The 12,729-nt window shown below is 42.2% G+C and overlaps 3 protein-coding genes across 10 annotated transcripts; all 3 read right to left on the bottom strand.

The window, feature by feature from the left end:
- Nucleotides 1–538: 538 nt before the first annotated feature.
- LOC115684917 (protein MAINTENANCE OF PSII UNDER HIGH LIGHT 1) lies at nt 539–3,148 on the bottom strand. Its single transcript, XM_030609868.2, has 3 exons — nt 2,828–3,148; nt 1,890–2,024; nt 539–1,074 (listed from the first exon to the last, which is right to left on the bottom strand). The coding sequence occupies exons 1-3, from the start codon at nt 3,023–3,025 to the stop codon at nt 745–747; spliced, it is 663 nt and encodes a 220-aa protein (XP_030465728.1). The 5' UTR covers nt 3,026–3,148; the 3' UTR covers nt 539–744.
- Nucleotides 3,149–5,111: 1,963 nt separating this feature from the next.
- Nucleotides 5,112–8,997, bottom strand: LOC115684871 (probable choline kinase 2). Of its 8 annotated transcripts, none has more exons than XM_056308243.1 (9): nt 8,848–8,982; nt 8,675–8,752; nt 8,008–8,437; nt 7,163–7,284; nt 6,765–6,957; nt 6,336–6,453; nt 6,191–6,238; nt 5,699–5,799; nt 5,112–5,466 (listed from the first exon to the last, which is right to left on the bottom strand). In XM_056308243.1, the coding sequence occupies exons 3-9, from the start codon at nt 8,356–8,358 to the stop codon at nt 5,335–5,337; spliced, it is 1,065 nt and encodes a 354-aa protein (XP_056164218.1). In that variant the 5' UTR covers nt 8,359–8,437; nt 8,675–8,752; nt 8,848–8,982; the 3' UTR covers nt 5,112–5,334. The 8 variants fall into 8 exon arrangements, with proteins under 8 accessions (XP_056164218.1, XP_056164219.1, XP_056164223.1 ...); XM_056308244.1 differs by having other exon boundaries at nt 8,008–8,367; XM_056308248.1 differs by having other exon boundaries at nt 8,008–8,329.
- Nucleotides 8,998–9,903: 906 nt separating this feature from the next.
- On the bottom strand, nt 9,904–11,227 carry LOC115684872 (probable carboxylesterase 15). The gene has a single exon (XM_030609809.2). It carries the CDS (start codon nt 11,109–11,111, stop codon nt 10,098–10,100), a length of 1,014 nt encoding a protein of 337 aa, XP_030465669.1. The 5' UTR covers nt 11,112–11,227; the 3' UTR covers nt 9,904–10,097.
- Nucleotides 11,228–12,729: the final 1,502 nt, after the last annotated feature.

The raw sequence follows: 12,729 nt of genomic DNA, 5'->3' as shown, positions 1-12,729 counted from the left end.
CAACAGTACAAATAATCCCTAAATTTTGATCAAGCGTGTAATGTGATCCCTGAACTTTTGATTTGTTTAATGTGGTCCATGGACTTTTCAATTTAGTCCATAAACTATATGAAAATATTCAATATTGTCCTTCTATTAATTCAAGATCAAGAGCAAGTTTGAATATTTTCAAATAGTTCGGTGATTAAATTGAACATACATTGAATAAATGAAAAGTTCATAGATCACATTATATATTAAATTAAAATGCAGAGATCATATTGAATAAATTATAAGTTTAAGAAGAACAAGAAGATAGAATTCTTTTGCTTTGTAATACATGATCGGTAATTACATGCCACGAACCTTTTGAGAACATGAATAGCCTATGCTTGTAGTGCAATTTATCAAAGTCATTTGGGTCTCTGAAGGATAAATATTTGCATGCGTCCGATACATATCTCTGTGATATCATGCGGATCTCAGATTGGCCGAAATGGTTTGAGGGTGAAGACCGACGGTGCTTACATGCAACAAGTGAATGTAACAACAGGGCCGATTGGTTTCGACTGCACATCAATTGAGTAGAATATCTGCAGTAACAAAACATTCCTTGCTCTTTCCTTTTTGACTAAAAGGAACATCAAAAACCATATCACCGAGATTATATTTTGCATTTACAGTACAGAAGAAGAGCCCTCAACAAAACAGAGCTTAAATTCCACCAAGAAACTCCGATTTTCACGTTCACGACGAGGCCTCGGGCTAACCGCTAGAAGCAGCTTGAATCTGCAAAACTTCCGGGGCAGACATTTCTGGTTGTGCCACCACTGCAGATTCGATTTGGCTCGGCACCGATGCTTGGATAATTTCTGGCGGTCTGAATTTGTCGATGTAGTAACTTAGCGATGGCCCGGAGTATACGGCCTTTTGCACCTGGGGTTCGTTCTTGCTGACCAGGAGGAGTACTGACGAAGCAGCGGCGATGGAAATGAGAGCAAGACCCGCAGCAATCGCTACCGTGTTTTCAGCTCCATCGGCAGATGAACCCGCAGTTCCCGAGCTTATCGCACTTTCCGCTATGTAAATTGTAGGCTGATGCATTACGAAGATAAATATTGAGAAAAGTTAATTATTCACCTAAACAGGCCACATAAAGTGGAAAGCAAGGTAACAAACAAAGAAACAGAAAGAATAGGCAGTATGAATCGACGTTGAATGAGGTGTCGATAAGAGAACAGATGGGGGGGGCTCTAGCTTATGATGCTAATAATCCTTTTGCATAATTCAAAATTTGGAGAAGAACCTGCATCTATACTAAAGGTCCAAGAAACTGGACATAAAGAATAATCCCAAGGAATGACTGCTGGTTGTGTTTATCTGGTTCTTATCACTTTAAATTTGCTCTGCAAAAGAAATGGAACAAACTTTATTTCGTAAGGTATAATTTCAAAACTGGTCCAAACAGAAGAATTAGAGTACCAGTGACCAGATGGATGTTACCCAGAATATCACGGAGAATTCCGACTTAGCATCATAGTGTTGTGGGAGTACCCCCCCCCCCAAGAAAGGGCCTCCGGAAAAGCCTCTTTCATGGCACTTGCACGTCGGGAAGTTGGTAAGAGAGAGAAAGCTGACTTTGTGAATTCGGACTCTTTTCCGAAATTCTAAATGTTATCACTTTAAGCACTAAAATGGGAATGCCACATCAGAAATTAAGAGCTAAATACTATTGAGAAAAATGAGAAACGTGGAACAGATCATAGAATGAAATCCCACTGACGGATTGATTGAACTAGGTTTTGGGCTTAGCATAATCTAAGTCTTGCATTATGCCGGAGGAACAGAAGGGGTAAAAGAAAAGGAGAGACAAAGTGCAAAATTAGTAAACCAATCGATCATTCACAAACCTCAACAGAGTATATGTTGGTCTGACCGGCAGTGTCCTTCTCAACGTATCCAGTCCAACCTTTCTTCTTTGGAGGAAAAGTGCCCACCACTTTGGTCTTTTCTCCTGCTAACCATTCCACGCTCACTTTTCCTACCTGTTCATTTCCATCCAGAAGACTTATTCCCACTCTCCATCTATATATAACACCATGAACAGTCGAAACTTCCTCTTATACGAATTACAGCGAGACCCATAAGCCACAGACATCAAAAGTTGTATCTAAAAGCGAATTCATATTCTTCAGCTTGAACAATCATAAACAGCCAAAAGCATTTTTATCCACCAATAATCATCTCATTAGCAAGAAATTGCCTTATTCAGCTATACATAACTGCGAAAAGCAAAAACAGCATCTTATATCCAAAACAATCAGGTAGAAAAGAAAAAGACGCCACGCCATGAACATCAAATTCTCGTCTCTTGGGATTGAAATTAGGCAGTTCAGCTTTAATAACCATAAGCAAACAAGCTTCTCATGTCCACAAATCAAGCTATGGAACTAATACCAAAGAAAGCTGTGTTCCGAGCATAAAATGTCCACAAGAGGAGCACCGTATCAAAAGGAACTGGACTACAGCAAGAAGTCCATTCCCCATCACCACCATCGAAATTCACGTTCTCAAGTTGATATATAGCTCTTCAGCCACATGAAACCCAGCACACCGAATGATATTAGCCTACGATGTAACCAATTCAAGTCGGAATGCAAGACCCATGTGGCATGAACAAAGAAACGTCATGTTCAGACACGAAATCATTGCGTACACAAATACACACGAATATAAACACCCACAAGACATGCCGCAAAACATCAAAAGCCGTTCCTTTTTTCTTTTTCCGTTCCCACCAAATCAGGCACTAGACTACAGAGAGCCAGAGAAATCGAGGGACGCTTGCCTCCTTATCAGGAGCACACTCTTCGACATTGCAGTCGGCATCATCATCGGTGGCGGATGCTCGGGCGGCGAAGGGCTTGGGTTCTTGCTTCTTCAGGGGTCGATGCCTCCTGGAGAAGAACCTCGGCGAAGGGTTGCTGAACGTGCACCCGTTCGCGGATATCAGCGTGTTCATCAGAGCCTGCGATGCGCACGCCATGATCTCACAGTTCCCCACCACAAATCCGCACGGAAATGCTCCCGAGCTTCTCGTGGGGGCTGGCTCAGTTCGAGAGTCGCGAGACTTTTCCTCCACCAGAAGCAGAGCAGCACGATGTCTGTGTCTGTGGACGGCTCGACGTTCGAGTGGATAGTGGGCGGCTTACGTGTCAACATCTGCGTTGCTGGAATCCGCAGATTTTTATTTTTGTGGTAAATAAAAAAAGGAAATGGATTTTTCCACAATTCTAGTGGGCATTGGTTTATTTAGAAATTGTCCCGGCTTAGGTAAATAACATGAACGGAAAATGGCACAAATAACTTATGAATTTTAACTCACTATATAATATAATCCCTGAACTATAATCAAATATGAAATGTAGTTCATAAACTTTTAATTTGTTCAGTGCGATTCCTAGACTTGTGCTACATATTTAATTTAGTCAATGAACTATATAAACATGCTCAATGATGTCCCTGAACTTGAATTAATGGAAGGATAATATTTAAAACTTTCATATAATTTAGGGATTAAGTTGAAAAAATCCAAGGATTACATTAAATAAATTAAAAGTTCATGGAACATATTGCATATTGGACAAAAGTTCAGGGACCATATTATACATTAAAGTCGATAAAAAAGATTATAAATAATTTGAATGGGAGGTGCTAATTCAAAATCACTTGGTAATTCAATTGGAAAAAGAAATTAGTAAATCACTCATATAACAATTGGTAAGTCCTATATAAGAGTCCGTGAATTGAAGGCAACGACACGAAAAACAAACAAAAGTTTTGGAAGAAAATTAGAAAAGTGAGCAATTTGCAAGCTATTAAAAATATTGTAATTTCATAAAGCTGTCATTGCGTCACCAACAAGTTCCCTAAAAATCAAGTGACCCCTAATTTTTTTTACCAAAAGTGTTTTATTATTTATTAATCCTTTAAAAAATTTAACAAAGCAAAAGAAAAAAAAATATTTTCTGGATTTTTGTTGGAGTGTTGTTCATACTTTCCAGCAGTAGGAAGGCACGAGGGTTCCACTCTTCAATGAGCAGCCGAAAGTCCAAAGGGCTGCCTTGACCGAGATCGTAGGGGGCAGAGCCCCAAAACTAAAGGATTTTTTTTATTTATTTATAATTTTGATTTGTATTTTATTAATAGCTTAGGCTTGGGTCCATAAATAACTACTATTACGTATAATCTCTTTCTCTTATAATTGATGAATTTAATAGAAACGTGCGAGGTGCTAATTATAGTGGAATCATCTGCTGGACATAGTCCTAATTTAAGGATGGACCATAATAAAACATTGTGTCTCGATTTCTCTTTTTCGCTTTTATTCTCTATTTCCTTGTGATTGTACGTCGAATCCTAACAATTACTAGACTCATCGGCTGTAAATTAGAAAATAGTAAATGGCATATTGAAAAAAGAACACCTCACACTTGCATTGCATTTGTTTCGTGAAAAATGAATAATTTGAAAGATATTTTCTTAAAAATAATCATTTATACGGCTTAAAATAATTAGTAATCATCATCAACAATTCATGTCTAAACATTTTCATGAATAATGAAAATTTTTTTTGCTCACTCATTTTTATAAGAGCTATAAGTGACCATTTCTAAGGAAATGTTTTCCAAATCGATCATACGTTTGTTATGATTAGAAACTGGACGTCCAACGTGGCAAGCTTTTCTTATAAAAATTGTTCAACGAGCATTTGACGGCTGTTGAACAAAATGATCTTCGTTCTCAGCACAGAGGCAACAGAAATAACCCAACACAAACTATAAAATTACACATCTCCATGGCCAAAAAGGAGTTCTCATTGGATTTAATCTTTCCTTCAATAGCGAAAGCAAAGCGACGAGATAATCAAATTAGCTCTTGCACAAATACTGAGAAGCGCGATGACAAGGTCTGTTTTAGTTGCAAACCTGAATGTATGGAGGCTGAACGACGGCAAAGCAACCAAGAAGATCAGAAATTAAATGCCTTACACAGTCAAGAACAAGACTTCTTCACAAAGCAAATGCCAAAATAGAGATGCTAAGACCAGAACTGCACAAATACCACGAAAATACACAATCAAAAGATAAAGCCCACATTACTGGCTCAAAGCTAATGATACCCAAGAGATTGGCATTTTTATTACAGGAAAAATCCTCACCTAACCTTGTCTTATTTATTTTCTTTTTTCCTAATAAATCTCATCTAACCACATACTATCTGCAGACTTTCACATGGTTTTGTATGTACAATACAGCAAGCAAAATTAGCAAATTTTAGTACTTGAGGGTACGTTTAGCTGTCCGTCACACCATCAGAGGGAGAAGTTCCATGTGAGCTCAACAAAATGGGTCTCGTCGACCAATACTGTTCGAACCTCTGCCTTGCATATCCCATATAGTCAAAGTCGATTTCATTCACATGCTCCTGAAAAGCAAAGAGGAGGGCCAGGAAATAGTTGTAATGAGAAAGCAGAGCGCCGCACGTGTATTGAATAAGCTTAAAGAGTAGCCATCGACAGTCAAAACTCTAGTTTTCACGTGTCGGTACAAGGGCTTTCACATTTATAAGGACCGTGCTTGGTCTCACTGGCACAGCCATTCCCACCACTAAGCCACAAAGTTCGCGATACAATCAGGGCTAACATTGAAGTACGTACCGATATTATTCCCCACAAGCCCCAAAATAGATGACTTGCCGGCGTATACTTCTCAACATCTTGGAGCAGCTGCTCTACCTCAGCATCACTTGGCACATCACCTGCACAAAGTTTTAACAGTTTCAGGTCGCACATTAAAGTCTAAAAGATTAATTCAGCATGTTCAAATAGAAAACATGATAAATATTTACTCCAGATGATGTAAAGATTCATCCTTTGCATCTTGTCCCATACAAGCAGAAAGACATTATAAATCTATTAAGTTGTTTAACCAAATGTTGAAGAGCTAGTTCAATGTGCCCTAAAAGTACGATGCTTCAATAGGTTTAGCAATAAATCAGTGCTCGATCTTGCTCCAGGAAAAAGATTCAACAAGATATGCACAGAAAAATCAAATGGAGGAAAAAAAGAAAGTGCAATGCAACTTAACATGCTTTTTCCTAGACTACAAGCCTAGCAACAGTCAGCGAAGAGAAGTATAAAGAACAGTACCTGAATGGCTCAAATATATACGCATAAATCTTCGGCGTTTCTCTAAACCTGTTAGTAATCATAGTTTTAGAGAAAGCATTTCTATTTGAGATAGATAATGACCAAGGAAGCAACAGCAGAGAACCTAAAAACAATAACTGCTCACCAGGATATTTTCCATAGTCCAAAATATGAGGAGTCTCGGTATGATAGTCAGCAGCCATCTCACAGAAATGATTTGCAATATCGAAGGCAATGGGATTATAGCTGGAATAGTCATAATCCTGATGAGGTGAAAGAGATGGAGAAAAATGGGAATAATAGATCTTATCAGAGGTTTCTTCTCTGTCTAGCTTCCGCATGGGAATTGAAGAAAAAAAGAGCAAATTTTAAGGAGATTTCTTCATTGTAAAAAAGGAGAGAAATGTTGTAGTGGAACAGAAAACATTAAGATGAGATACAAGATATTTTTTCTCTTTATAATCTGCACTAGCGTCATGACTATTTGTTTGCATCGACACTTCAGTATTCACAATGCAGACTTACACACCGGCATTGCAATGAATAGAAAGAAGGATGCAGCAAAATATCTTACAATAATGGTTATTGCTTTAGTGTCTTCCTCCATCATTAAGTTACCATACTGTAAATCGTTGTGGCAAAATCCTATATGTTCCTTCCCTGCCAGCTCCCTTTGCAGCAAAAGAATTTCATCCTCAATGGCATCCAATGTTACAGCCTCTGCTTCTTCTGAAGTAGCCATATCCTTGGCCGTCTGCAGCCACTTTCTGGAGCATTAACAAGGGCATGGATGATCACTTTCTTTCCATTGACATTATTGATATCAAAGTCAGAATTTATTCTAGCTAGGTCTTGAGATAGAGATTACATATGAGTGAGACACATAAAGCAGTCATACTTCCTCTTCCCCAAAGACATTAGATACAAGAAAAGAACTGAACACCTCTTTTAGGCAACAAGAGAAACAGATACCTTAGTCTATCCCAGAGAACAGCGTTCTTTGGACCGGGCATATCCAGAGTATGGAACTCCCTCATTTTAGCCGCTATACGATCAGAAATTTCAGAGTCACGCAGATCAGGAGCTGAAAGTGTCTGTGATCCAAAGATTTAGATAAGCTTAGTTTTTAACGCTTGTTGTCATATACAAATAATAAGATCAACAAATTTAAAAGAAGCTTATTATGTCCACAATCTCTTGATATCAAGTTGGCAAAGAGTACCATTTACAAAACTCTGATGTAGGTGATAAATTATATGCACCAGATTTCCCAAAAAGCGACTTCATAGCAATTACCAAGTGACACAAGAAATTTTTTTGTCGTGCTATGAATAACATGAAACTAACTAGATCTGTCCTTATGATTTTACGAATGATAATGTTGGAGAATCATTCATCAGCATGATGGTAAAAAAGAAGTGATGCCCAAGCAGAGCACTCCTGTACTCAAATTCTGCCCGTGACATGTCCTTTGAGGAATAAAGGTACTTCGTGTTTTGCACGCAACCCTGAGTATCTCAATCTGTGTAACAATCTAAATAATTTTCAATACTTATGTTACTGAAACACCAGTGAAGACTCTAAGAGCCAACAGAAATATCTGACCTTAGCATATATCTGACATGTTGATTCTCAAATAACAGTTTAAGCACTTCTTATATTCATCTATAAAAGATCCCATCAGCGCATCAAAACTCCAAATCCTCAATCCTATAACTAGCTACATCAACATCGTCTTGAGTCTCATAGGACCATGATAATGCGTTCCTTCCTAAGTTGAATGCCCAAGAATCCACCAAAACAGGGAAGAGAATTACCCGCGCATGGATGAACTCTTCAATTCGCCCATTACAGAACCTACCCAACAGACGAGGCCCCTGCCCATGCTTAGACATAAACTCGAAAGTCCGGATCTCGTTGTCCCTGTCAAAGAACACTCCTACACCCTCACCATAAATCCTAACTAGGACCTTTCGCGGCACTCCATCTTTTCCGGTCGGCCACTTTATTTGGAAGACTTGATTTGTCATGGCACCCTTAAGTGGGATCACCTGTAATGCATTCGAATCGAGCACATCATCCCACTCGGAAGCCAACGCCCGCAACATCTTCTTTGCTTCCATGGGTAGGTGATCTTTGCTGTCCATGGGATATTCAGAAGTAACCATGGGAAAAATCTGACAATCGTTTCCCCAAGAGATAAGCCAGTCGAGCTAATCGCAATCCGCAGATTGATCACCGAGAACACTACAAATTAAGCATATCGCGAACGCCATAAGACGTAGGCCGTCGAAAGCAGATGATGGGTATGATCTCCGACAATAACAAAGCGCATTCCTTTTGGCCCAGTACATAGTTCGACACAAACGACAAACATGCACGAAACAACAACATGGAAGAACGATCCTAGAGCGAAATTTCCGAAAGGAACGACTACCATAATTCGCGACAGAGAAAGGAGGAGGGGGCGGGGGGGGCAACCACCTGAATTCGAGATTTTTTGAAGGTTCGCTTCTCTCCTCTCAAGGCTTTGAACTTGCCGCCCTTGTAGCCGAAGCCGACCTCAATCGGAGACGACGGAGACGGAAAAAAGGCCAGTGACGGCGATCAGGGCTCTCATGCAATCGGAGCTGGAGGAGCACGGCGAAGATGCTTACCAGAAAACGACGATCGAAACTTAGAGATGAAGGCAGAGAGGTGTCTTCCTCGCGAGGACGGAGACGACGGAAATGGCGGCGTAGCAAGCGACGGACGAGGACGGGCGACGGAGAAACAAGGAACGTGAGGCAAAGCTACGCGAGCGGACCCGACCCGACCCGACCCGACCCGAGTCAAGAAGGGTCGCGTTAAAACTTGCGAGGAGGAAGGGGAAGCGAAAATCGGACACGTGTCACGTGGGCATGCACGGGGAACGGCACGCGTGGGCATGCACGTAAGCCAAAACGTGCGCTTCTGATTCGATGTTTTCTTTCTTTCTTTCTTTTGGACGGAATTCTAGTATGATGATGTCGGAGTTGGACATAAGACCAGTTTCGCTTCTTCGGATCGGGTCAGTGAATCGCGGAGAGCTGGGGCGAATGGAAACCCGAATGCGTCCGGATTCCAATTCTTCGACGGACGAACGAAAGGGGATGCTGATGCTGACGATGAATTGATGATGATGTTCCCCAAGCAGCCATGGCCAACAAGGACACACAGTTCATCCACTGTTTTCTGTCAACGCGGGGGGGGCATAAAGATGAAATGAAATGACTGGATGGAGCATCCGAGCCAGATGAATAGACAGGATACCCACCACCTCCATTTGATACGGCAAGAGGAGACGCAGGCCCATCTCCCCCGGGTATGGAGCGCTGCTGCTCATGAACAGGCCGCCGCACGCGCGAAACAGATGGGAACGGAATCCGGTTCTGATATCATGTGAAGATCGTTTCGGCCCAAAAAAAAAAAAACTCTAAAACGGTTCAGGGGTCGTCCGTTCTCACGAGATTTTGCGGGTCAGATCGCCCGAGCAATCAATCAAACAGGAAGAAGATGATAACAGGTCGTTTTGCCAGCGGGGTTCTCGTTTAGTGCACGAGAAAATAATTGCATCTGCATTCTTCTTGATCGCTACTCTTTAGGAAAAGTCTCGCACTGCAGATTCCCTCCGCTCCGACCAACAAAAGAAGAAAAAGCACTACGATTCCCACGTGTTTAGAAGATACATGCACTCAGCCGGCAAACACCGACCTTTTCTTATTGTCTTTTTCTGCAGCAAACAGAGGAACGGGAAAATAAGAAAAGAAAAAACTGCACGACGTTGCCCAGAAACCCTTCTTCTTCTCACCACCACATCAAGACAAGTCCAAGAACATATCTTTTCCACATGCTTGTCTTCTTCTTCTGTCGAGTTCTTGATTCCCGCTCAGTGCTTCTTGATGAACTCGGTGATGCCCGCGATGAGCCGGTCGGTCTCGGCGGCCGTGGCGGGGTCCACGTCCACGGCGATCTTGTTCAGATAGAAGCTGTGGGTCATCCCACGGCTCACCAGCAACTCCACCTCCTTGTTCGCCGCCTTCATTGCCTCGTAGTACTCCATGTCCGTGTCCACCACCAGGTCCTTCTCCGCCACGCAGAGCAGCATGGGCGGCAGCCTCAGCCCCTCCATCGGCGGGGCCGCCCGCCCCATTGGGCATGTTATCGGGTGGTCCTTGGTCGAACCCACGGGCAGGCCGAGGGCTAGGAACTTGTCCATCATGGCCCGGTTCAGGAACGGCGTCTCGGGCTGCTCCAGCTCGGACCGGCTCCGCTCCGACCGGACGAACCCCGGGTGGATCGGGATCGCCCCGGCCAGTCTCACCTGCCCCAGGTCCTCCGCCTCCCCGGCTCTGCGAGCCACCTCGTGCACCACGTTGCCTCCCGAACTGTCTCCAATGAGGAAAATCCTAGTGAAATCCGCATGCTCCTCAAGCCACGGCTCGCGGGACTCGCCCCGAGCCACCGAACCGAGCCACTTGAGGGCCGCGTAGCCGTCTTCCATGGCCGCGGGCAGCCGGTGCTCTGGGGCCAGCCTCAGGTAGGCCGAGACGCAAATGGCCTGGGCCGAGGCAGCCAGCTTGGTGTAGGTGTTGTAGTACATAAACCAGTCGGCTTGGCTGATGCTGAAGCCGCCGCCGTGGAAGTGGAGGAAGATGGGGAGCTTGGCGGGATCAGCCCCTGGGACGTCCTCCGGGAGGTAGATGCGGACGCGGTGGCCGGACTTCCTGTCAGTCACGACGTCGCGGACGGCAACCCTGGCGACGAATTCCTCGTGGGCAGGCACAGGCTCGGCCATGAACTTGGCCTCCGGCGGACCGGTCCACGTCCGGTCGACGGAGCCATCCTCGTAGACTCGGAGCCAGCCGGGGACCTCGTCCACAATCTTCAATTGATGAACCATGGTGTGATGATACGTGAAAGTGGCGTTAGATTCGGGGGCCAAATCAGAGAGAATTGTTGGAGTGTGTTAGCTAGCACTCGCGATGAGATGGAGGCAGTGTGCCGTTTCAGCGAGTCCATCCGTGGCCATTTATAGTAGCGGTTTCGATAGGCACGTTCGATGGGAAATTTCATAACCATTCACCATTTCCCATAACAACATGTTAGGAAAGTCAAAGTTCTTGGTCATTTATTTGATTGGAAGTCGGCTCCAACAAGTTGGAAAACTTAAATAAACCAAAATTGGAGTTTTTCCCCGTGAGTGGTTTGACGGTGAATGCCGGAACGACAAAGATGTCAGATCGTCTTAATCCCAATATAATAACGATCTCGCTAGATTGTGCGATATTTGTTATTACCAAATTAATGATTGTAATTCATTATACTATTCTCTATTAAAAGATAATGAATAATCCCCTAAAGAAAATAAGAAGAATTGAGAATTTATCACCCTGGATGTAAGCTTCTAAGGAATTATACTCTTGACTATCTAAACCATGTTAACCATCCAGTGTCACTCGTTTCTTCTTTTATCTCCTTTCCATAATGATCATTAAAATAGTGAAAAGAAGCACAACGTGTTATCGTGTGATACATCTTGAAGGAATTTAAGGAAGTTTAATAAAGAAGTCAAGACAGGTATACTTTCCCGACGCACAAGCCCTTTTTCTCGGTCCTTAAAATGGGACTACGTATTAGTCTCTAAACATCATTAATCCCCGTCTCTCTCGAGTTTAGAAAAGCTTTCTAAGCATACTTGCTGAACTAACTCATTTTATCGAATCAAAATTGTAATTACATCCTTCATATATCGCTAGGCCCAGAGGATAAAGGTTTAGAAGAACATTTGAGAGAACATAATAGAACTTTGCGAAATTTGCACTTCCCCCGGCTTTTGGTTTTTATTCGAACATCGCGTCCCCTTATATAACTGAAGTTAAGTGTAATATAAGCATTTCTCATGAGCAGTATGGCCGACAAAGCATATTATAGAGTAGCAAGGAACAAAGTTACCGGAGTAACAAGAACTGAATAAATCTGATACAGACTCCACAATACAACAAAACTTACAACTTTAATTTTATCAAAATATTTACTAGAATTCTGAAAGTTTCCCTTACTTAATAGGTTCATGATATGGGTCAAAAAAACTTCTATTTAGCCTGGATGAAAAATCTTACTGCAGCTTATTAAACAAGCCCTATGCTCCAAGAGGGCATCGCGTTCTCTCAAAAGAAGATAGTACAAAAGGAAATGGATTTTCTGGGCATGCGCCTCAAAGATGGGACATTCTACCTGGGTGACCATATTGGACAACAAATCTTTAAGTTACCTGATAAGAATCTTTCTCGTAAATAAGTTCAACAATTTTCCGAATTCTCAATAATCCTAGAGATTTTATCCCGAAAAACTTTAAATTTAGGCATTCCTTACAAAAACTCTTTTGAGGATCGTAATCATGGCCGAAATCATTAACCCGTCAATAAACGAGGTTCGCGTGGCTGCTTTAGTAAAGTTAAAGTCGTAAGATTTATTGTGTTATTGAGTCGGTACTGAATTTTTTCAATCTTTTGTCAGTT

The sequence above is a fragment of the Syzygium oleosum genome, unplaced genomic scaffold, assembly GCF_021117445.2.
Source record: "Syzygium oleosum isolate NSW1041296 unplaced genomic scaffold, Sole_v2.1 Sole_v2.02, whole genome shotgun sequence".
In the NCBI taxonomy this organism is placed as follows: domain Eukaryota; kingdom Viridiplantae; phylum Streptophyta; class Magnoliopsida; order Myrtales; family Myrtaceae; genus Syzygium; species Syzygium oleosum.
The sequence above is the reverse complement of the archived record's forward strand: the minus strand, read 5'-3'. Positions and strand labels throughout refer to the sequence as shown.